The 25,575-nt window shown below is 43.3% G+C and overlaps 3 protein-coding genes across 5 annotated transcripts; 1 reads left to right on the top strand and 2 right to left on the bottom strand.

Moving 5' to 3' along the window:
- Positions 1-3,275: 3,275 nt before the first annotated feature.
- LOC308110960 (short coiled-coil protein B-like) lies at positions 3,276-6,325 on the bottom strand. Of its 2 annotated transcripts, none has more exons than XM_080465597.1 (4): positions 6,177-6,325; positions 5,455-5,523; positions 5,283-5,363; positions 3,276-4,683 (listed from the first exon to the last, which is right to left on the bottom strand). In XM_080465597.1, exons 2-4 carry the CDS (start codon positions 5,468-5,470, stop codon positions 4,541-4,543), a joined length of 240 nt encoding a protein of 79 aa, XP_080321723.1. In that variant the 5' UTR covers positions 5,471-5,523; positions 6,177-6,325; the 3' UTR covers positions 3,276-4,540. The 2 variants fall into 2 exon arrangements, with proteins under 2 accessions (XP_080321723.1, XP_080321722.1); XM_080465596.1 differs by having other exon boundaries at positions 6,138-6,325.
- A 3,768-nt stretch (positions 6,326-10,093) lies between these two features.
- mgst2 (microsomal glutathione S-transferase 2) lies at positions 10,094-13,867 on the bottom strand. Its single transcript, XM_080466113.1, has 4 exons — positions 13,778-13,867; positions 12,304-12,403; positions 11,554-11,706; positions 10,094-11,472 (listed from the first exon to the last, which is right to left on the bottom strand). Exons 1-4 carry the CDS (start codon positions 13,836-13,838, stop codon positions 11,355-11,357), a joined length of 432 nt encoding a protein of 143 aa, XP_080322239.1. The 5' UTR covers positions 13,839-13,867; the 3' UTR covers positions 10,094-11,354.
- Positions 13,868-16,779: 2,912 nt separating this feature from the next.
- On the top strand, positions 16,780-24,657 carry setd7 (SET domain containing 7, histone lysine methyltransferase). 2 transcript variants are annotated; one of them, XR_013935401.1, is made up of 9 exons: positions 16,780-16,947; positions 20,731-20,860; positions 21,205-21,406; positions 21,502-21,691; positions 22,327-22,408; positions 22,484-22,601; positions 22,705-22,773; positions 23,651-23,808; positions 23,893-24,657. XR_013935401.1 is itself a non-coding variant. In XM_080465059.1 (8 exons), the coding sequence occupies exons 1-8, from the start codon at positions 16,908-16,910 to the stop codon at positions 24,065-24,067; spliced, it is 1,095 nt and encodes a 364-aa protein (XP_080321185.1). In that variant the 5' UTR covers positions 16,780-16,907; the 3' UTR covers positions 24,068-24,657. The 2 variants fall into 2 exon arrangements, 1 of the variants encoding a protein (XP_080321185.1); XM_080465059.1 differs by lacking the exon at positions 22,705-22,773.
- The last annotated feature ends 918 nt before the right edge of the window (positions 24,658-25,575 follow it).

The following is a 25,575-nucleotide window of genomic DNA, read 5'->3' on the forward strand; positions in this document are numbered from 1 at the left end:
TGCCCTCCTGCTTATACGGAGTGAAAACCATTGTTCTGTATTGCATTTTTGAACTGGGTTGTCTTGGACACGGCCTGCGTTCAGCCTCCGGTCCATTCCACAACCTCACTCCACATATTGAAAGACCAAATGATTTCAGAACTCTGCCGTGTTTCAGCTTTAAATTCCTTCTCCAGTTATAACCCCCGCCTCGGCTAAAGACAGGTTTTGAATAGTTGTAGGAAGTTGGTTGTTTATTGCTTTATACATTATTTGTGCAGTTTTAAATTGTACCAGCTCAGTGAATTTGAGTATTTTTGATTTGAAGAAGAGTGAATCTGTGTGATCTCTATGGCCAGTTTTATGGATTATTCTTATCGCTCGGTTTTGGAAAATTGTCAGCGGTTGCAGTGAACATTTAGACGTGTTTCCCCAAACCGCAGTACAGTAATTTAGATACGGTAACACCAGTCAACAGTATAATATGTGGAGTGATTTGTGGTCCAGGATGTTTTTTACTTTATTGGTTACTGAGATGCTTTATTTTGTTTTGAACATGTTTTATGTGAGATTTCCTATTTACTTTATTATCAATTAAAACACCAAGAAATGTACCATCTACCTTTAACATATGCCTATGTATCCCTTTTACCGTTGCCAAACACCATGAATTTAGTTTTACTTAAGTTCAATGATTATTTATGTTAAACCACTTTTTTTAGTTTGTACATTTCACCACTGATTGTTCTCAGTCGCATCTGTACATCTGCCCCCTGAACAGAAAATATTTGTGTCGTCTGCAAAAAGCACTAATTGTATTACTTTTGATATGTCGGTGATGTCATTTATATATAGCAGAAACAGTCTGGGACCAATACTGATCCCTGGGGAACCCCACAAGCAATGTCCAAGCCTCTATTCTTTTGATTTCACTTCAAAATTTGTAATATCGGAGATTCTATCAGCGGTTAGAGACACAGGGTGAAGTGTTAGAAACTTGCCTTTTGACATCCCTTTTTGGAAATTTGGAGTTATTTCACCACGGCAGACATTACAAACCTGCGCCGCCATCGGATTATTACTACATCACCGAGTGGAAGTGCGGTCCGGTTGTCACAACGTGATCGCCTTTCCTTAACTCCTTTAGGAAGCCTCCTAACACCTTTCCTTAACTCCTTCAGGAAGCCTCCTAACACCTTTCCCTAACTCTTTTAGGAAGCCTGCTAACACCTTACCTTAACTCTGTTAGGAAGCCTCCCAACACCTTTCCCTAACTCTTTTAGGAAGCCTGCTAACACCTTACCTTAACTCTGTTAGGAAGCCTCCCAACACCTTACCTTAACTCCTTTAGGAAGCTTCCCAACACCTTACCTTAACTCTGTTAGGAAGCCTCCCAACACCTTACCTTAACTCCTTTAGGAAGCTTCCCAACACCTTACCTTAACTCTGTTAGGAAGCCTCCCAACACCTTACCTTAACTCCTTTAGGAAGCTTCCCAACACCTTACCTTAACTCCTTTAGGAAGCCTCCTAACACCTTACCTTGACTCCTTTAGGAAGCCTCCTAACGCCTTACCTTAACTCCTTTAGGAAGCCTCCTAACACCTTACCTTAACTCCTTTAGGAAGCCCCCTAACACCTTTCCTCAACGCCTTCAAGAAGCCTCCCAACACCTTTCCTTAACTCTTTTAGGAAGCCTCCTAACACCTTTCCTTAACTTCTTCAGGAAGCCTCCTAACACCTTTCCTTAACTTCTTCAGGAAGCCTCCTAACACCTTTCCCTAACTCTTTTAGGAAGCCTCCTAACACCTTTCCTTAACTCCTTTAGGAAGCCTGCTAACACCTTTCCTTAACTCTTTTAGGAAGCCTCCTAACACCTTTCCTCAACGCCTTCAGGAAGCCTCCTAACACCTTTCCTTAACTCCTTTAGGAAGCCTCCTAACACCTTTCCTTAACTCTTTTAGGAAGCCTCCTAACACCTTTCCTCAACGCCTTCAGGAAGCCTCCTAACACCTTTCCTTAACCCAGTGACCTCATCCACGGGCTTAAGGAAAAGTGGATAGGAAAGGAGGGACTGTTTAGAAGCCCCCCCAGTGTTGTGGTTGAAGGAAAGCCTCTTTTCTGTAGACGCCACCGGGCGACCTGGAAGTGACGCGTCCAGCAGACATGGGACATTCAGATGCGGTGAGGGAAAAGCCCTGTGGACACGTAGCCTCCAGTGCATAACGTCTATCTGCACACGGTCTTTGCAGACTGTGGACTGTAGACCAAGCTTGCTGTTAATGAGTGCATCAGTCATACTTTAATCATCTTATCATGTCACATGACATTTTTACGAGTACTCCCTGTACTATCTGACGGATCCAGGTATCTGGGTATTCCTACTTGTGTTTGCTTTCTTTAAAAATCAATGCTTCCTTTGAAATTTTGACACTTCGCTCGATGGTTTGGTCGGATTGAAGCGTCCTTCTGTTTGACACCCCTGATTTAAAGGTACAGTACATTACTTTTCTCAGTTAAATTTTAAAGACGGGATTTATCAGTTTAAACATCACCTGAGGTGACAGAAGTTCAATGAAAGAAAAAGTCATCAGTTTGTAAAATAAGCTTCACATCTTAACATTTCAAACCACAATGGAGAGGCTTGGAAACAAAACCTTTCTATTGGCTGCAGGGTGACACCAAGTGAAACTACAATACTGGTTATTAAATATTTGGAATAGACTTTCATCTGAAAGAATGCGAGGAGGAAGACTCCTCCCTTAACTGGAATGCTTAACATTGTCTGAATGCTGGACTTCCTGTTTCTCATATTAGATTGTTCTGATGATTTGAGATCCAGATAATAAAAAGCAAAGCTGTTTTTGTGCTTTCAATTTGAAATCAGTGGATTTAATTCTAATAAAACTGTAATAAAACTTACTTTATAATGAATTACTTGTCCTGCCGGTGTGAAAGCGGATAAAAGGTACTAAACAGGAGGAACAAAAAAAAAGGTTAATATTCTTTTTTCCCCCTCCCTAACGCAAACACGTGAGGAGAAACTTCAGTTTGAGATGACTGCAGAAGCTTTGGGAATCATCTCAAAGTGTTCCTCTGATCGTTCTGCTCTACATCAGAACTAGAACTACACACACACACACACACACACACACACACACACACACACACACACACAGGTTTCTCTACAGTCCAGACTGTGTGGGGTAGCAGCTGCACCGCAGCAGAGCCTCACTTCTCCCTGCGAGACGTCTTATTCACCCTGCCAGTGTGGAAACAATGAGACAACACGTCAGCTCATCAAAAAAACAAAAACAAAAACACTTTATTCAACCGAAACTCATCCAAATGAGCCACGAACATGTAAACAATGCACAGGCGGGGGTCAGTGTGAGCAACACTGAGCAATAAATAACACTTGTTCCTCCCTGGTCTGCAGTAAACGGAGGACTTCACCTGAAACCATCAGCACAGACCACTGGACTCACCTCATGTGGTTTGAGCTTGGAGGGTGCGACTCTGCAGTCCACACTGACAAACAAACAGCTCAATCCCTGACCTTTGACCTACAGCAATCACGTGCCCCAAGAACAGAGGCTGAAGTACCAGAGGTGACCACCGGAGGTGTCGGCTGTTAATTCATGGACCTTCTATGTTGAAACTCATTTTGTCAGATTCAACAAAAACTATCAATATGCGTTCATCAAATTCAACTTCTTTCATTGAAATATTAAGATTTTTTACAAATTAACATTTTGATTTTTTTTTTTTATTGGCTCAAGCTTTTTTAGTAGTTTGACATCAAAGCTCTGTTAGTCGTTAGTTTCTCTCCACATGTCAAACAAACATGGAACTTCATTGGTAATAAAAGAAAATGAGTCCGTCCACAAACTTGTGGAGCCACTGTAGAGGCATGGAGGAGGACCCGTCATGAGTTTTCATATTCATTGTCACATTATCAAAGTTACAGTGCTGAAGGCTGAAAGCAATACTGAAGAACGTGCTGTGAACACTTTTAAATATAGTGGAATTAAATAAGAACGGAGGCTGATATGACATGACGTGCTCTCAATATCATTCTGGTTTTCTCAATTTTGACACAAAGCTAAAAATGAGCAGAGCAGCTGGTTTTGAAAACGAGGCGTAGTGCACATCTTTGTAAATGAGCCGTTTAGTGTCATATTAACGGTTTGATTCATGAGTACAATGTGTGAACTTTTAGTTAATTCTCCCTCATTGCATCCCGTTTTATTCTGCTGGCGGTTTCCAGTCTGACGGAAGCTGACAACGTGTCTGAGGTGATGAGAGTCCAGGTTGAAAGAGGGACTTTGCTCTGGGAGACTCTTTAACATGGTGACGTTTTAAAGCGACGGCCTCAGGAGTGTCCTGGTGAGTTGAAGTTACATCCTGATTGAAGTGCAGCACTGCCCCCTGGTGGCCACGTCACGGACACAGCAGCAGGATTTCTGCCGGGTTCGAGCCTCCGCGATCTCCTCCTCCGGGTCGGTTTGGGGGTCAGCGTACAGGGAATGTGTGCGGGTTGGAGCTCTGCGGCCCCCTCCTTACTTTCGTTTGCTCTTGGTGTCCGTGGTCTGAAACACGCTGGAGGCCGACATGAGGTTCTCGATGTACTGACCCAGGACCTGGTTCTCAGACTTCAGCTTCAGGTTCTCTTCTTTGACAGCGTCCACCCGGGCCGACAAGTCTGGATGAGGAAGAGGAGGGGAAACATCATCCACCTGGACGGAGGAGGGGGGATGCGCCAGCATCTGATCAGTGTATGTTGTAAAACATAAGCTTTAGATTGTCGCTCATCCTATCTTGTGTACACCCGGGCGACATTGCATGATGTTATGTAATACTCGCCAGGTTGTATCGGGGATCTGTTAGAGGTACGCTGTGCTGTGTCTGCCCAGATACCTGGAACTGGTCTCGGTATCAGAGCATCCCCACAGCAAACATCAAGTGACAATAGATTTGCAATATAAAAGATCAGAATTTCATTTTAAAATGTTCTGCGGTGTTAAAAACATTGTGTACCGAGAGGACAAGACCAACTTTACTGGGGATTACGAGGAAGTCCTCGCAATCAGAGTTCTGACACTGTGAGACCAAACGTGACTCACTCACATGTTTATTATCTTCTGTGTCAAATTAACGTGGAGACAGAAGGCGCTTGCTCTTCACACCACAGCTCTATGATTGGAACAAACGTCCGTGTGTGTGTGTGTGTGTGTGTGTGTGTGTGTGTGTGTGTGTGTGTGTGTGTGTGTGTGTGTGTGTGTGTGTGTGTGTGTGTTGTACCTTCTAAAGTGTGCTGAAGCTCCAGCACCTGGTTGATGAGCCTGGTCTTCTCCTCCAGCTCAGCCTGGTTCTCCATGTCACCTGCAAACCAGGCAATCAAGACAACTCTAAGTGTGTGTGTGTGTGTGTGTGTGTGTGTGTGTGTGTGTGTGTGTGTGTGTGTGTGTCTCACCATCGTCTGAGTTCATGGTGAAGTACTCGTCTTCTTTTTTGGAATGCAGGGCTGCGACTCTTCAGGACTCTGAATCATATTGAACAAATCACAACGTAAACCCAGATCGACTAATATGTTTCATAGAAAGTGGTGATTTACCTATACAGATTGTAATAATTGTAAAACTAAGTGAAACGTTAGTGACAGCAGGCATCTTCATACTAATCCCCATAAGCATGTTCACAGTCAACACTGTGGGGTTTAAATGGACTATACTATATACCATTTAGTAAAGTTTAACTTTATATAATCCGAATTTAATATAAACACACCTTGCTTTTAAATAAATGTTCAAAATTAATCTGTGTGTGGAACACATTTCAAAAAACTAAAATCACCAATTTTCCAAAGGGACTTCTGTTAAGAGATGTGACCCGGCTCGCGACGCGTCGTAGATTAACCCCGAGATTACGAACAAAAAACTTTAAAAAACGCGTTTTAAATTGGGTATATCGAGTAAATCCGACTCAAAATACTAGGAAAAGTACGGCGCTGTTTTCCTGGTTTTTAAGGTCTCCCACTGAACAGAAAAAGGAAAAGACAGTATAACATTCAGAGCTAACGAGCATGCTAACTAGCATGTAGCACGCTAACGGACGTTGTTTAGCTTTAGCTGCCGCACGGAGATAATCTATACTCACAGAATAATCCAGCCGGGAGGAACGTGAAGGGACACCCACCTTACGACGTGAGAATAATGATTTTTCACCTTCTAGCTGTTGAATTTCGGGACAAAGGTTTAAAAGGTTAGTGGTATTTAACTGATTGAAGAGAGCAGCGGTCTGTGTTCTCTCAACTGCGTCTATTGTCGTTACAGGGCGCGGCCGCCAGGGGGCGCAAATCGACAAAAAGTGATGACAGCTAGAGTAAATAATGCGAAGAATTTCAACAATTTCCGTTATTTGGTATGTATTCAAACAGCATTACCAAAATATAATGATAGTTTTAGGAACGTCATCTATGATTGTCTATTATCTGATTAAAATAATTTCTTCACAAAATTCAGATAATCTCTTGAAATCAAAGAAATTACAACTCAAACTATAAACCCAGATCCAGACAGGTGGAACATTGTAAACATTGTCATAGTCATAAACAATATGATGCACGAACAAATCCTATAAACTAAATATTTAGACAAAACTCAGATCAGAGGTTTTCTTTATCATTTAAAAAGTATATGATTAGGAGTTTGCGCAATAATTTGACTATTGATATAATGTTGGAGGTTTTAAAGTACTTTATTTTCTTAATGGCTCAAGATGAAGATTCTAAATTCCTTGTTTTAATGTGTTTCTTTTTTTGCTTTGTCGAGTTTTAATGTATTTCTATTTGTAAAAACGTAGTCTATATATTTACATTTTTGGAAAAGTGCTGTAAATTGCCTCATGTCTGAATGGTCCTCCATAAATAAATGTGCCTTGCCATATGGACACTGGGAGCATCAGATGATGTCTGTATGTGTGCCTTGCACCGACTGCTTTTTTTCAGCCTCCTCCTCTCTTTGGGGGGTTTGAGGCAGTGAGGCCTGAACACAAAAACATTTTAACTACACACACAGAAACACGCCTACACAGGACCAAACACACCTCACTGTGCAGTGATGTGCCTACAAATGACCCACACACTTAAAATAAATACATAAAACGTCCCTTTTCAAGTCAATTCATGAGACTTTTTCAACATTAATAGTCAATTAGTCATGAAAAGTTTCTAACTTAACGTCTTGTTTCCTCGCTTATGTTGTGGACTGAATCTTACAACTTTATAACAGGATAATTGACTTTCTGTTACTGGACCACAAACATTACTCTCAGTGCTTTGTAGGAAACTAAATAAGACTTTTTTTCTAATCTGTCCAATATGAAAATTAGTTTTTATCTGTTTCCGTTCAGTTTGTTGGTCCTCTGGGCCCTGCAGCTCATGTTGACTGTTTTCATTGCTGTTGCTTTTCCGTTCACATCTCACCAACTATTTAAAGAGTTTATCTTGAATATTCTTTGTCCCCTTTTTCAGCACAACCTCGCCTATATGTTTCTAGAATTATTTATCCATTTTGACACACTGGAAGAACACACTGAACCTAAAAGCACAAAAAATAAATAAACGAATTCAATAAAAAAAAAAAAGAAAATTCATATTTGAACACAAGAAAAAGTTTCTTGAAGTAGTGTCACAACTTAGAAGACATTCAATTAGTTCATTTCACATAAATATATAAAAAGAAAAACTATAAACAACTGTATAAAGTCACCATTTTGACATTTGCTTTTACCTTCATATTTCCCTATTTGAAGCTGCTAGAACTGGAGTGTTTGGCATCATCTTTTCCAGCACAACCTCACCTATTTCATTCTACAAGTATTTATTCGTACGAGATGAACATACTAGACCTACAATTGCAAAAACACAAAACATGAACAGGTAGAAGATATTTTTTCTATATTGACAGACACAAACATGAAATAAAAGGTGACCGACGGCATATCTAATCGAATTCTAATGAAAAAGTTACAAGTTAGGTGTGTAAATGAGATTTCATGAGCTCGGCCCATGAACTAATTCGTAGGGGGGGGGGGGAGGTGGTCAAGCTTCCGGGTTGAATTTACCGACAATGTGATATGAATAAAAGCATATCTAATCTAATTCGAAGGAAAAAACAACAACACCTGCAGCAGCGTCTCTGTGATGCAGCTGCATATATTTATATAAAGTCATTTTGAAAAACGTATAAACACACGACCTATAATAAAGAAATACAAAAAATCGTGTGGGGAAAAAGTTTAGGAACTTTAAATTTTCCAGAACTCAATGAAAAATACAAATTCATACAATGAATGGAGAAGAAACATTCCAAAGAACTATTTTACAAAATAATTTAACAGGTACTCGGCCATGCCGTTCTGAGAATCGCCCATTTTGCGGAGGTTGGTCACCCAGTCTGCCGGTTCTTTGATGGACTCTCCCTGCTCGTCCAGGTCCTGGGTCTCGAGGAAATCACACAAATGTGGGTCACTGTGATCTGAGCAGAGTTTGTGCAGATCCAGCAGCGACCGGTTATTAAAGGTAACTATGTAAAAATAAATGAAAGTATAATAGGTAAATATGTTATTGTGTGTAAATATGTTTTTAAAAAAAATCGCAATTTGTTACACAAAAAAGTTATAACTTGTGCCCTAATGTACATGTTCATTGTACATAAATGTCACATTGTGTGTAAATAAATGCTTTTGCATATTTTTGTCATGGGCTCCATCATGTTGCTGCTCTAAAAGGAGAGTACAGCAGTCCCAATGTCCCATCTGCAAACTTCTTCCATTTCCTCTCAATACTTTCGATAAGTATGCTACATTAAATAAATAAATGGAATAATTTTTAATTTAATAAATTAAAAATGAAAGCAGTGTTTATGTCTGTGGCTCCGCTCACTCGCTCGTTAACACGGAAGGAGTTCTTCTTAAAGCGGAAGTAGCATGAAATCTTTTTTTTTTTTTAAGAATATTATTAAATTAATTATTCTTGTTCTTACTCACTGTAAAATAACAAATCAATGAAAGTGTTGTAACTTAAGTAATTTGTATGAATAAATTAATTATTCATCCAAAATATTAAAAATGAGATGTTTCCACTTTTTAACCTGGGTTACATGTTGCCTCTGGCAAACTGGGAGGTCTGGACATGAGTGAAACCTAAAATACAACAAGGTTGACATGAACATACTGTAGATTCAAAAGTAACAGTGTATTAGGTCAGTAAGGCCACAAAAAGTGAACAACTACACACCTAGAGTTTTATATATATGGAGAATTCAGCTTATAAAATGTCAACAAACACCAACTAAAAGCATATTAATAAGCAAATATCTTTATGACCTCAGCACACATCGTAATGTGCCATGTCTGTGGCTCTGTAACAATGAGAATGGAGACTATCTACTACAGTACATCATTCAGCAGTCAATCTCTGTAATCTTTAAGTTGACATCTTCCTGGTTCAGAAAGTCAAACCAATATATGATATATAGGCTCATGACACATAGAGGGAAATATTTCAAGCCTTTATTACTTGAAATGTTGATGCTTATGGCTTACAGATAGTGAAAACCTGCCTGCATGTGGATTTGTTGGGTTTTTCTCTGTTAAAAGTACCTAGAAATGACTGTTTTATTTGGTGCTACGTAAATAAAGTTGAATTGAATTGAATTGGAAACACACCTGAAGCAGGATGAGGGTGGGACTGAGGATGGCCTGAGCAGGGGAACTTGTCAGACACCATCACGACATCTCTGAGCACAGACGTACGAGGATCTAAAGACGGTACCGTTGTTTCAGTCAGAACCAGAGCCGGGTTACCTTGCTGTGAGGCTCACTGCTCCCTCCAATGAAAGCTTCCTGCCAACGCATCACGCTGACATGCAGTTAAAGGGTTTTCTGCTAATCCAGATTGCGTTCAAACAAGAGTTGATCCACGGTGATGCACAGTTCAGGTGACAGGTTCATCTCAAAGAGTTAAAATATTAATAAAGAGTCTTTCGTCTTGTCTGTTATTTTTATACTCACAATTTCAATTGCCATAAATAAGAAGCGACAAGGGGTTTGACTACTTCAGTTTATTTGCTAAAATCTTAAATATATGGAAGAATAAAATTATAATAACACATTATCGGAAAAAAAAGACTCTTTTAGATGGACCTATAAATGTTGGATGAACGTGGTGAAGGTTGAAATTTAGGACATTAAATTGCTGTTTTTCAAAGAAAACATGATTTGGTTCAGATGTCAACAGGTGCTGCCTGTGTTTCTCTGTTATAACTAATTTACAATAAATCCAGATCCACCAATAATCCCCAAGGATGATCACTATACACACATCCATATAATCTCATACTGCTATAATTATCCAATCAACACCGGACAGTTGTGATTCCCAGGATGATCAGAATTCACTGAACTCAACCTCATAAAAGCCTTCAATTTAAAATGATAATTTGACATCATCTGGACTCAGTGTTGATCCAGAGCCTCTCTGTAGATCTGCATCCTTTTCCCAGCGTTCGAGTCCATGGCATGCAGTTTGATGACGCAGTGGGCCTCATTCAGAAAAACAAAGAACTGTAATCAGTTCCAGGGCAGCTGGTTTTAAAGAGGCACAGATCTCAGCAAAAGGGACGTGAACAAATGAGCACTGAAGCAGTGTTGAAAGAGAAGACGTTGAGAAACACAAAAAGGCACTTTGCCTATGAGACGTCTGATGAGCCACAATCTGATGAGATGAAGAGGCTGGGAGTATTTTTATTTTTTAATGTTGTGGTAGACTGTACCATCCAGTCTTTAGAGGACCGCTCTCGGTGCCTCGGGGAGGTCAGAAGCATCTTTGGAGTGCTTTTCAACTTCAGCCAACTTGATGCACGGGCAAGGAAGGACAAGTGTGGACTTCTCAGAGACAAACTCACCTTTGGAGAACAGTGTGATATTGATGGGAGAGCACTGGCGACAGAGATGGAGAAGCTTCCAGTTTTTTCACCTTTTTTTTGTTTTTCTTTTCAAGATTTTAAGAATCAAGAAGATCTAGAAATGGGATCGTCTTCTCTGGGACTAATGAATCCAGATGTAAAGTTTAAATACTGATGATGATTTCTGCTGGTGACAGACGAACAGGTGCCTGTTTGCTTGGTCCAAACTAATGAACCATGCTGGGAAAAGACCCCCTGACCCCCTGACCCCCTGGATTAGTGCAGCATGAGGCTTGTACATTAAGACGATACTGAAATAAAGACAGGTGGGCTTGTCTTGTCGGACTGATTGCAGTTTATTCGCACGGATGACTTTTATTTCATCTCCTCTGTGTTCGTTTATATGTTAAAACTTGAAGAGATGGATGTTGAAGTATTCGTGCAGGATTGCACGCGTTATTCCCAGAAGAGCCAGAGCAGCCAGAGAGAAGAAGACTGCCAGAGTCAGATAGAAGCCGGGCAACCTGCAAACCACAGAGCACACCCTCACACACAGACTCGTCCCAGGGGCCACGGCAAACTGTTTTAAAGACCTGATACGAGACCTTTTCTTGGTGGACTTGGTGTATCCGCTGAAGTATATCTGCCGGGCAAATACATAGAGCAGTCCTCCTGCGACCGCAGCAAGCTCGTGGAAGAAGAGACCGGAGGTCCACAACACCACCAGGAAGAGGGGGTAACACTCCACACAGTTCTGACTGCACACACACACACACACACACACACACACACACACACACACACACACACACACACACACACACACACACACACACACACACACACACACACACACACACACACACACAGAGTTTCTATGTTAGTGGAGCCTCATAGACTCTGAACCCGGAGGTGTACAGTAGTTGCACAGTAAAAAAACAAAAACAGCTCTGAGTAGAGTTCTCGTGCTGCTCAGTGGAAAGATCTCTTCCCAGTTTTTTCTCTGAGGCCCTGTTCTACACAACGTTTCAAGTGAAAATGCATCATTTTGGCGTTTTTGTCTGGTAAAAGTGTCATGTTTGCACGGCAAACAACCGTGTTGGATTGTCACTGTGGTGACTGTAAACTAAAAAACGACCAAGTCCCCGGAGAATATGGGCTGGGAGTCATGACACTCGGCAGGAGACATTGTTCTTATTGTCCATCTACTGAGCATGTGCAGAACAACTAGTTACTATGGCTGTGGTGCACAGGGGCAGTAGCAACATACCGTACCCAGAGTATTTTCAAAGAGTTGCGTTTTCCCCCAATAACACAGAGACCGAGTCAGAATGTTTTCATAAACGGAGCCTTACTGTGCGCGGTAAGTCCGTTCAAACTCTGGAGGTCCGGTGACGGCAGGAGGCAGCACCTTGTGGGCCATCCGAGATAATCCCACCCGCCGAGCCAGGTAGCCTGAGAGAATGGAAGTACACGCAGGATTGGACATGGCGATGCCAGTATCACATAGCAGGTAAGATACAGTTCAGAAGTTCCTGGGAAGTGTCCTGGAAACTCGGGAGCGTTTTCTCAGAGTCTATGGATGTAGGAAAGAGGCAGAAATTCACACTTTTTAATTTGAATATCATAGCATTCAACTTCAATCACGACTCAAATAAGTAACTCACACACACACACACACACACACACACACACACACACACACACACACACACACACACACACACACACACACACACACACACACACACACACACACACACACACACACACACACATATATATATATTACATAAAGAGGAGTGATCTGGGAATAGTTCCATGGGGGACACCAGTCAAAGCTTGAAACGGTCACCTGTCAACAAGTGTCATTTATCTTATATTTATTTTATATAAAACTAGTACTTAAGCAAAATATATCACTCCGTGTGAGTTTATAGTTCATCGTGTGATTTTCTCTCAAATGACAGCTTTGCTTTCTTTGTCTATTTAAATATTTTTATTTGATATTGATTTGGTCCGGCCTGATGATGAAGTTGCTAAAAATAAACATAAAACCCAAAAGTAATATTAAAGAGTATTAAAGCAGTCAGGTCAATATAACCTGAGTTAAAGCCTTGTTAACATGAGTGTAGAGCCTGGAAATGGAATTAGAGAGTTTTACTCTTCATTATCTAACTTGTGTCAAGTCATTTTCAAAAAATATCTCCAATTCATCTACCAAGTCTTATGTGGGCTGTATTTATTTATTTTTTTAATAATCAGCACATTACATTGTCTGATAGTAAGACTTTATAGTGTTTAGGAAATCGTTTATATATCCAGTGACACATTTATCAAATTCACAGATTATTTCTTTGGAAAAAGTTATTTTAATAGATTTTTAAACTTTCCAACAGGCTTTCATTGACGTAAATGACATGTTAAAACTTTAATAAAATACTCAATAGTGTAATAAAACCTATTTTTTATAAGGATGGTATGACTGCCCTATCAAGGATTGATTACTTAAGGTCAGATGTTTGCGTCAGTCTCTGAATCTAAATTTTTAAGTGGGGTTTGCGTTTTCTCTCTGTGGGTTGGCTCTCCAAAGTACAAAAACATCCTTATAGGGTTAAATAATGAGTAAAATGTGAAGCTTTGACAGTGAATTCCTCCCGGTACAGTCGTATGCTGTCTGCCTCGAGGTGAAGTGAAAACACTCCCACTGTCAGGTAACGCAGCAAAGCCTTATAAACATGTTTCGCTCCAACAAGCAAGCAGCTCGCTGCCGCAGGTGTGTGTGTGTGTGTGTGTGTGTGTGTGTGTGTGTGTGTGTGCTCTACTCACCCATCTGAAGTGCAGACAGAACAGACACGGCAGCCAACAACAAGCCGGAGTCTGCTGCCATGTTTGAGCTTCTTCAGCTTTACATAAGGCAGGAAGGGAGGAAGTTAGTGCAGAGTCCTGAAGAAGTACAGCCCACAACCTGCAGAGTCCTGAAGAAGTACAACCCACAACCCGCAGAGTCCTGAAGAAGTACAACCCACAACCCGCAGAGTCCTGAAGAAGTACAGCCCACAACCTGCAGAGTCCTGGAGAAGTACAACCCACAACCCGCAGAGTCCTGAAGAAGTACAACCCACAACCTGCAGAGTCCTGGAGAAGTACAACCCACAACCTGCAGAGTCCTGAAGAAGTACAACCCACAACCTGCAGAGTCCTGAAGAAGTACAACCCACAACCTGCGAGGAAACTGGACTACCTGGAAGAAACGCACATGCAGGGAGGAACATGCAAACTCCACACAGAAAAGGCCCCGGAATTGGAACCCAAAACCTTCTCGCTGTGAGCGCTAAAAGAGAGAGCGCAAAGAAAGCACTAACCACTGCTCCACCGTGCTGCGCCAGGACAAATCTATGTCAGCGAATTTGGAATTCTTTATTATTAATGATATTGACAAACGTAAGACAGACTGTAAACTAAACATCAAGAGGAGGGGAAAGATAGTTCCTACAACACCAGCAACTTAATCACCAGAGACATTTGGGTTAGCAGATTTAGCCCGATGACGCTCATTAGTTTAACTGCTCAGGGGCTTCATTTATAAAACATTGCGTAGGATTCCTACTAAAAATGTATGCACGCCCAATAGCTGAAAAGGGCGTGTGCCACAAAAATTTGGATCAGTACAACCATGCGTACGCACATCTGCACGCACTTTCCTTTTATAGATCACAGTCCCCCTGGAAGGTTACACAGTTCATATCCCGACCTCAACACGCCCACTTTCTACTATAAATGGTCAATGCAAAGTGCCTCCTCAATATTTTTGCTTCTCAATCAGTCCGTTGATCGGTGGCATTTGACGCTAAATCCTGACAGAAAAGACGAAGAAAAGGAATTTAACGGAGAGAGAAATAGTCATGGAGGAGGTGGAGGTCAGGAAAATGATCTTATTTGGTGTCACAGTAGTGGAATCACTAATAAACGGAAAAACAAGTGATCAGCGGCGTGTCGTCATCGCTGTAAATAGTGTGAAAGCCACAGAGAGCTCTGTGATGGAGAAGAAGAATCTGATGTGAAGGTGGAGGCCAGAGTAGAGTGACATCATGGTAGCAGCACCAGAGCTCACTGCTGGACACCAAAACAGCCCTCATGGTTGTGACGGGCCACCGAGTGTCAGAGTGTCAGAGAGGGAAGGAGACATTTTGGTTTGAGACCCCAGCAAAGACCCATAAAGTCCTTGTAAAAAGGCTGAGTGAACTTTGTGTCTTATCCTCAGTCACTCTAGAGTTCGAAGCGGAGGGTGACGAGGAAGTTATTGTCTCCACCACCAACACTTCCACAGTGCAGCTTTACTCACGGCGCTATTTATGTGCTTACTCTGAAATTAGACTGATTTTTACACACTTTGTCACAATTGATAATCAATCAGTTCTATCACACCGCTCTATCATTTGAAGATGGAACTATGACATATGAACATGGTGCTGCTGATTCAGTAGTAATGTTCCACTAAAGAAACATCTAGAACACTGCAGCTTGGCTCTTTCTGATTACGTGGATCTGTAAGTCTGATATTTGAAGATAATAAATGTATAACATGAATCTGGCTTCAATCCTCCACCTCACCATCAGCGCTGCCAGGTTCCCCGTCTCTAAAATGTGCGTCCGCGAGGTTGAAAGTTTGTGTAACATTGTCCCGCAAAGTTTATTTTTTTAGATCAGAAACTTTGCGTAGGAAGTGGCGTATGTATCTTTCAGGACCCGTTTTGTGCTTTAGCAACCTTTATACAGGAGGCCCCAGCACATAAGTTCGAGCTGTGCTACATGCTACATGCTAACGAGTTACAGAGCTCACACACCAGCGATGCTACATGCTACACATGGTTAAAGTATGATGGCTATACTCATTAACAGCCAGCTCAGTCCCTTGGTCCACAGTCTCCAGCACACAAAGCGCGTTGTGTAGATAGATGCTACGCTCTGCGCTATGCTTACTGGAGACTGTAAAGTCGTTGGAGGTGTGCGTAGCATCGACACAGAGGATGTCTAGAAGTTGTTGACAACGCATAGCTTTTGCACATAGTTATTGCAGGGAGTTCAAATTAGGCTTTATGATATTTATTAAGTACTGGGATTGGTACTCAGTATCAGCAAGTAGTTAAAAGTTTATACTCGTACTTGTAACCGTCCTTTAACATGTTCATAGCATATGGTTTTCTGCTGAGTGTGTGGTTTCATTACGAAAACAACCAGCAGCACACACTAGTGGCCAAATATTAAAACTTCACCCTTTTCAGAATTTCTGCCCTTTTCTTGGAAACTGACATCATTTTCAAGTCATTGCTGTAATACAAAAACAAATCCGACATGAACACTTGAAAAGTTGCTACGTAAACATAGCCTATTTTTATTTAAAACCATGAGGCTTTTTATAATTATAATTTTTTCATAGTGATGACTTTTTTGAAAATCTGATTTAGTTTTTTTTAACTAAATATTTTTTTAAATATGATTGAAGTCAGATTTATGACTTTTTTTGTCAGAATTATGACTTTTTCTATGACATAACTTTTTCATTGTGGTGACTTTTTTGTAAATCATATTCAAATCAGTATTTTGACCTTTTCTCAAATTGTTTTCACTTGATTACTCAAGACAGTATTACTTTTTTAAACAGAATTTGATTCATATTTATGCTCTTTTTCAAAACGGGTACAATTTGTTACAATTCTGACTTTTTGATTGAAACTTCTCCCTGAATGATTATTATTTTATTATTATTTTTTGTCGGTGTCTCGGCCCAGCCTCCAGGACAGACGCCAGGTCGGGACTGGGTTCATCGGGGTCAGCTGCTCCCCAAAGCCGGCTTTCTCTCCCCCTCTCTGGTTGGTGCCGCCTTGTGACGGAAGGAGAGCAGGTTCCTCCGCGGCTCTTCGGTGTTGCTCCGGCGGCCTCTCGCACAGACGACAGCATGGACAGCGACGATGAAAACGTGGAGGAAGTGGTCGAAGGTACGTACATCTCTGATGTGCCCGTTGGAGGACGTTTCTGTCCCGGTTTACAGTTCCGCTAAATCACCGCCGGCCAGTCCGTTAGGCCTAAAAGCCCTGGGATTGATTTCAGAGTGAATCCGCGTCAGAGGCGGCTGAGGGCGGCCTGCGTGCTCTCCGCGCCCCGCTGAAAGTTACTCTGTGGTTAGCATTAGCTTGACGCTAACACGCATGACAGCTGTTACTCACAAAGGCATGTGGTGTGTTTTCAGACTGCAGCTCCTGAAACAATCTCCCTCTGCTCGTCACACTCTCTTAACTCGTTTTAAATCCTAAAACTCGCCTCTTTTACTTTAAACACCATGGAAGATGCTGACAGGAATCTATGGGCTGCGTATTTTACCTTTTCTTTGTTCTCAGTGTTTTTAGCCTGTTTGCCTTTTTAAGGATTTTTACTGTCATTGATTTTGTGTGCAGTAATTTGTGTTCCTGTAGTTGTTTGAAAGTGCTTTCTAAGAATAAAACTGATTGAATTCGTAAGTATTTCCTTGTGTGCTTGTGACATTTTGCAAAAAAATACAAGTTGTCCAAAATGTATTCCACCTTTTATTAAACCAGATGATTACCATTGAGATTGCAGGATATAATTTTCAAGGAAACTCTGGCCAAGAAGCATCAAGTTACAATTACATGTAGCCAACATTAAAACGTTAAAAAAAAACCCTCATATACTGTATTATAAAATTTACTGCAATAATTTTGCAAAGGAAAACATCATAAACTAGCTGGGAGTTACACACTTGCAATAGAGGCTGTTTCCATAGCATTCCTCACATTTTTAATATTCCGAGTCAGGATCAGATCTTGCAGCTGTAGTTCAGCCGGCAGGTTTTTCCTAGGCTGCAGGGGCAGATAATGTAAATCTGTTTGCCAAGTTCAGTAGGAACCTTAGGGACAGTCAGTTAAGGTTTTTATTTCAGTGCACACGAAAATTGCTGGTTTTAAGTAAAATATGCCTTTAAAGGTAATGGGGGAACTGGATGGATCCCTAAATAAAATTTTACCAGTGTGAGTCTGGGCATGGTCAGGGAGAGCTGCTGAACTCTGTCAGATAAAGCCACAGTATGTGCTGGTATGGGTTTTCGTTTGTTTCCACTGACAAAAACTGTGGATCGCACTAAAAATACCGTACCCAAACATTACCATATAACCCTTCAGTTGAGGTACCTACACATCGGTACGGGTCCCATAAGGAGGAGCTACGACGCAGCCATCGGCGGATTGGTAGTGGAGATCGTCATTTTGGAAAAGCCGCAATATTTAAATAGCTCCTCAGCCATATAAACCCTCCCCGTTGTCCACATACGCCACTTTGCGCACGTCGTTATGTTAACTCAGTTTATTGACACGTTGGCGCGCGACACAGCGCCCTGGTTTTTCGACGAGGTGCAGACGCTCCTCTGGGGGCTTTTCCACCGGAAAGAACCAGATGCTAGTTCGGAGCCAGGGCTAGATTTAGCACCAGTTCTTTGTTCTTTCCACCACCAAAGCCCCGGCCTATCAGGGGCTAAACTGGTGCTAAGCCGGCCCCACATCGTAACTGGGCCAGAGCGGGACCTGGCACGATATCAGCTGGGGGTGGAGTTATCGCTACGTACAAGGCGGAAGAGACACTGAACCGGCATTCTGAAATCTACAGCGAACACGGAGCCCCGGATTGGTTGTAGAGAAAAAAATCGAACTGTGGCTCTAATCGAACTGTTGTCCTGCAGAGCTCCTCCACTGCGCTCTCAGACAAAGTCAGCTGCGTCGGATATAGAATTTAGAAGCAGTTTTTCATTGTCGTTTTTTTCACGCTTTTCATGGTAACATCATTGTAACTAACTTCACTTCCAGGTCTTGTATCACGTTCTGACCGCAGGCTGAGGTCTGCATGCGGCTGTGCTGCTCTCCGCTACGAGACGCCCCAATATTTTCTACCCACAGAACTTCTTAATAATGAAGCCAGACTTTACGTTCATCAGTAACTACTAAACAAACTACATTCTACTGTAAATGAAAGCTTTGATTTTTTTTAGCCATATAATGAGGCTTTTAATGGCTTCATCTGAAAGAGAACTTTAATCAGTGTGTTTATGCAGGTCGCCATTGGAAACGGCTGTAGAGCAGCGTTCTATCATTCTACACCTCCATACCCCCATGTTGAAGCTTTTGATTCAGACACGTCCAGAAATACAGTGAAAGAAGCAGAAACTCACAATGTAATGCTGAAATGTTGAAAAATAAGCCCCAAGCTCATTCACGCTTTATTTATTTATTTTTTCTCAATGGCCACTTCGGGGCTCCGGACAAAAACAAGATGAACGTGAAAGAACACAAATAGAGCGACGAGGAGACTCGATGTTTTCTGGCTCTTTGGTCTGCTTCCGAGGTTCAGGCCAGATGAGATGGAGCGACCCGGACCAAACCGATGAATACAGTCCGTCTTTTCGTTCCTGTATGCGCACTGCCAGCGCTACATTGGTGAAATCAGTGACATACCACGTTTTGGAGTGACGCAGTGACGCAGCTCTCGCTTGACTCCGTTGACAAAGTAAAAACAACCAGTTCTTTGGCGGTGCTCATTTAAGAACTGGCAATAGCACCGGCCCTGAAGGAGCACCTTCTTTTTGGTGGAAAAGCCTTCTGAGTAACAGAAGAGGAGGAGGACTGAAGACTTGGTTTTAAAGACGCTCGAAAGCATAGACGAAGAGAAAGCTGTCCACATCGACGCTGTAAATTCAAGATTTAACTCAGGTTTTCTTTCTCTGGGACATGCCCGCAGCCGCAAATCGACGGGTTTTCCCCGGCCACGGAAGCAGGTTCCACCCTCGTCCGACCCAAGTAAGAGGCTTAGTGTCGAGGCAGGAAAGTAGAATAACGTGATCTTGATATTGCTGTGTCTTATTTTTGTGCTTGTGAAACTTTGGGACGCCAATCCCACTCCGTTTCCAAGCAGTTTGTGTCTGCTACGTGAATCACTGCACGTGCGCGCCTCCTCAGGTTACACCTCTGCTCTCAGGGACTTGAGCTTGAGCAGCCTCCGCCAGCCCTTGTGGGGAATCACTGGCTCTCCAGCATTAGTGGACTCTGCAGCCAACCTTCTCTCTCGTCTCTCTCGCTCTTTTCCTCCTTCCTAACGGACCAACATCGCGCTCGAACAAAAACTCCCTCTTTTATTACTGAAACAGTTCAGCCAAATGTATTTCTGAAAACACTGGAGGCCAGAAATAAGCTGTGCAGTTGAAAAGTTAAATCGTCGCTTCAGAGACTGCTGTGAGGGGGCGTGGCCTGCACGTTCGACAGCTTCTTATCAGAGTATGAACAGTCCTTTTTTCTGGCAGCTGGCTGACGTCACTGCCGAATTTTCTCCTTGTTCTTATGGCTTCAAAAAGGGAGTATGCAGGAGCCTTTACGGGCTGTGCACGAAGCCCAGTGGCGTCATGCTATCCCAGAAAGAGCGCGCCGAATGCCTCTAGTGGCCACGTGGGTCATTGCACTCCCTCAGTGTACCGCCGCCTGGTGGACACTCCGAGTCACTGCATCGCCCGATGGCTGCGTGAGTCATCGCATTCTGTCGTTGCACCGCCACCTGGTGGACTAGCCGTTCACAACCCCGCCTACTTTTTAACCACGCAGCAGAGTTGGGTCCGGGTGTGCTTTGCTGTACCGTACTGGACTGCGCAGTGGAAACAAGGCACCCCAGGGTTAGAATGTTATGTTCAGGATAATAACAAGTAAGTGTGTGTGTGTTTGTGTGTTCAGGCCCACTGGATGACGACGGTCAGCCTCACGGTTTCTGCACAGTCACTTACTCGTCCAGCGATCGCTTCCAAGGACACTTCACCCACGGAGAGAAGAACGGAAAGGGAAAGTTCTTCTTCTTTGATGGAAGGTACAGCAAAGACAAATCCCTCGTTAATATTCATGACCGTTAAAGTTCTGTCTGGTCTCATCGGGCCACTCAAAGAAAATCAATCCTTTCAATCGCGGGTTTGACATGAATTCAGAATGTCTGAGTTGGTTTGATTCCTCCAGAGATTCCCAGGATGGAAAGAGAAAGAACAAAGGGAAGATCCAGTCTCTGAGGGTTTACGTTCTGGTGGAATTCTCAGAGGGATCAAATGCCTCTGAAAATCCAGCAAAGACATTTTGCTGCTCTTTTGTTTTAGCCCCTCTGATTTGTGTTGGTACGTGTTTGCAAAGAAATGTAGTGACTTGAAGTCTTTGTCCTGGCAGCACTCTGGAGGGGTTCTACGTGGACGACGCTCTGCAGGGACAGGGCGTGTACACGTACGAGGACGGGGCCGTCCTCACCGGGACATACGTGGAGGGCGAGCTGAACGGGCCGGCGCAGGAGTTTGACGGAGACGGTCGTGTGATGTTCAAGGGCCAGTACAGAGACAACAGCCGCTGTGGGGAGTGCTGGATCTACTATCCGGTGTGTGTGTTTGTGTGTGTGTGTGTGTGTGTGTGTGTGTCTGTGTGTGTCCGTGTGTGTGAATGAGACAACTGATGATGCTGTGCGTCGTGCAGGACGGGGGCTGTGTGTTCGGAAAGGTGAACAAAGACGGGGAGATGAGCGGGGACTCGGTGGCGTACGTCTACCCAGACGGACGCACGGCGCTCTACGGGACGTTTGTGGATGGCGAGCTGATCGAGGCTCGACTCGCCGATCTGATCCCCAACCAGACCGGGAGGACGCGCTTTGAAACCACAGCCAACAGTAAGAAGAGACGTCTCTACTAGTGGTGGCCAAAATGAAGCTTCATGAGCCACTGTCTTTATTTTCTGAAGCTGCTAGATGGCGCTGTCTGTTTCACAAATGTTTGAAAGCACACTTCATTGCCAATCTTTCAGCCTCTATCTTCAAACCAAGAGCGCCACCTGGTGGAGTCAGAAAATGTAGAAACTTTTACCTCATTGATGTAAAAATGAGTCGCGAATCTGCTCCAGAATAAGTGGCACCGCCAAGCTGTGCCCTCTCTTTTCTCAATCTCGTTCTTTTCCTCGTCATTTTTTCGAAATGGGTGTACACGCTCAGACCTGTGTGGCATCCATATTTACCTCGGTAAACCGCAGGGCAGGACCTTAATATCCAATCAAGTCGTTGTCATGGTATCCAGATCTCCATTTTCAGACCTGAATACTCGCCGCCTTTTTTCCTTTTGTACTCGAGTCGCGTTTGGTGTTTTTTCCTAGATTGGATGATCAAAATCTGAAGAATTCAGACATATTGGTCATTGAACTATTAATTCACTAATTAACTCTCTGAACATATTTGATAACTTGTGCATCTCTATATGTTTGGTGTGCATCAGCCACCATGACGTCGCCTCTGTCTCTCTCTCTTTATTCAAGGTCCTGTGTACTCGTACGACAAGTCCACGTCGAGCTGCGTCGCCACCCACACCCTGCTCCCAGACCCGTATGAGAGCCAGAGGTCAGTCCGCTCCGAACAAAGCAGCCGTCCTCCTGAATCCTAGAGTAACCGGCTCTGCTCCTGATGCTGTTCCAGGGTGTTCGTAGCGGACTCCGTCATCCGAGGAGCGGGACAGGGCCTGTTCGCCAAGACGCAGGCCGAGGCCGGCACTGTGATGGCTTTCTATAACGGAGTGCGCATCACACACTCAGAGGTACGACACATCGGGACACCGTGCCCTTTGAACTGATGTGGACTGGAGCCGTCCCACCAGTTTCATAGTGAAATCCAAAATACTGATGACCTCTCCTCCCCAGAGAGGCTGGAATCACCATAGCAACCACGTACTTCACGAGATGACAGTTTGGGGACTAACTGAATGAATAGTGAGCAACAAGTATATTTATTTCAATTCAAGCACGTTTTGATGGATGGATGAATAAATGACATGTTTAAACCATAAAAATCACTTTTATTCAATTTTTGCATGTTTTGTTTTTACAGTAGGAATCACTTTGTTTAGCATTAGCTGGTGGCTACATGTTTAGCGTTAGCTGGTGGCTACATGTTTAGCTTTAACTGGTGGCTACATGTTTAGCTTTAGCTGATGGCTACACATTTAGCATTAGCTGGTGGCTACATGTTTACTGTTAGCTGGTGGCTACATGTTTAGCATTAGCTGGTGGCTACATGTTTAGCATTAGCTGGTGGCTACATGTTTAGGGTTAACTGGTGGCTACACGCTTAGCATTAGCTGGTGGCTACACGTTCACTGCTAGCTGGTGGCTACACGCTCACTGCTAGCTGGTGGCTATATGTTTACTGTTAGCTGGTGGCTATATGTTTACTGTTAGCTGGTGGCTATATGTTTACTGTTAGCAGGTGGCTATATGTTTACTGTTAGCTAGTGGCCACATGTTGGCTGCTAGCTGGTGGCTATATGTTTACTGTTAGCTGGTGGCCACATGTTGGGCTGCTAGCTGGTGGCTATATGTTTAATGTTAGCTGATGGCTATATGTTTACTGTTAGCTGGTGGCCACATGTTCGCTGCTAGCTGGTGGCTACACCTTTAGTGTTGACTAACTTTACTCAAGGAAACAAGCGGTTTCCTTGAGTAAAGTTAGCAGTTTAAATCCTTTGTGAAGATTTACAATGTTTATTTAGGAAGTTGTTTAGATGATGGACTGGCTCGTCTTACAATCATCAGGTTGTTGATGCTAAATAAGTGAAACGTCCAGTTAGCGTTGGTTGTAACTCCTCAGGTGGACGGTCGAGACTGGGCTCTGAACGGGAACACGATCTCACTGGACGAGGACACGGTGATCGACGTCCCTCAGCCGTTCGACCAGATGGACAGATACTGCGCCTCTCTGGGCCACAAGGCCAACCACTCATTCACCCCCAACTGCAAATACGACCCGTGAGTGCAAGCTAGCTGCTTACGCCGCATCAGGTCTCTGGATGTTCTCAATCTGTATCTCGTCTCATCTCCTGTCTCCCGCAGCTTCGTCCACCCTCGCTTCGGACCCATCAAGTGCGTCCGGACCCTCCGTGCAGTGCAGAAAGATGAGGAGCTAACGGTCGCCTACGGTTACGATCACGAGGCTTCGGGAAGCGGCGGCCCGGAGGCTCCAGACTGGTACAAGCGAGAGCTGGAGGTGTTCCAGCACAAACAATGAGAATGCAGGCGAACCCCCTCCGGGTATTAAGTCCCAACCTCAGCAGACAAGCTCTGTGGCACTTCAACATCCGCTGCTCATATCGTGGGGGGGTTACCTTTGTAATCTGACTGGAAGCTGCTGAAAACCCAAGCAACACCGGAACTATGCAAACCTGACCATGGTGGAGAGGTGCTGCTCCGTCTGTCTCTTCATCACCTTCACAGACTGAAATCAGGAGTCCCACCATCACTGCTGGTGCTTCTGTAACGTCAACCTGGATAAAAAAAACTAGACTCATTTCTCTGTTCGATACCGATTATCTAACTCATTGTCATCTGTAAACTCTTCTGACTCGTGTATCACATGGTCATCTAGCCCCATCCACAACTCGTCTATCTTCAAACAATCATTTATTTATAGCAAATAGATTAGTTACAAACGATATTCTGTTACAAAATAATCTGTTACAAACCATCTGTGAGTTTTTTAAAAGACTCAGAGAACCATTGAACGATCGAACTTCCAAACAGAGCTGTGAGGTTTTTCCAGGTTTCTAAACTAATCATCTGTGTTCATGTGCTCTCCAAAATAAACTTTTAACACAGTTGATTGATGGGCCTTTTCATTTTTTTTTTTGTGATGGGACTCAATTAATCTTTTTATCTCAAACTAATAAGCTGTCTATTTATCAGCATGAAAGCCCAGTGATTCACTATTTAAACTTTTTTTTATTGAGCTTGCATGCAGAGTAGACTCCGCCCCTTCAATTGCCCTGGCCACCCTCAGTCAGGTTAATGCTGAGCCACCCTCAGTCAGGTTAATGCTGAGCCACCCTCAGTCAGGTTAATGCTGTCGAAAGAAGCCTGGGCGGGGCTTACATGCTGAATAGTGACGGCCAAATGAAGCTTCAATGAAACTTTCTGTATTTTCTGACTCCACCAGATGGCGCTCTTGGTTTAAAGATAGAGTCTGACAGACTGAGTGTGCTTTCAAACATTTATTGAACAGACAGCGCCATCTAGTGGGTTAAGGAAATAAAGACTGGTTCATGAAGCTTCATTTGGCCATCACTACAGTGACTAGTCCCCTCCACCAGACACCTGTTGGGCGGAGCTTACATGCAGCCTGGGCACCACCCTCCACCAAGGGGTGGACTGGTCATTTGGTGGGCCGGTGTCTATGGGGGCTGGTCAACAGGTCCCCACCCGAAATAATTGAACGGCGAGTTATGTGACCTATCGTCCAGTAGTGTACACCACCCACTGGCTAACTGTCAGTCAGGGCTTGTCAGTCACCCAGCTGCTGGATAGACGGGGCACAGCAGGTGAGCCGAGGCTTGGTGAGGAGTCTGACAACATCATGGAAGAACAACCACTGAAAGACTAAATGAAAGCACTGGGTGCAGAGGCCTCCACATGCACCAAAATAAATACAATTATTTTGTCCAGGAGCAGGAAGCGGGAGGAGCGACCCCAGCAGACCATGCTTGATCCTGGCGCTACCCTCCCGGCTTCAGGCTGCTTATT

Source organism: Lipophrys pholis (assembly GCF_963383615.2).
Source record: "Lipophrys pholis genome assembly, chromosome: 6".
NCBI lineage: Eukaryota > Metazoa > Chordata > Actinopteri > Blenniiformes > Blenniidae > Lipophrys > Lipophrys pholis.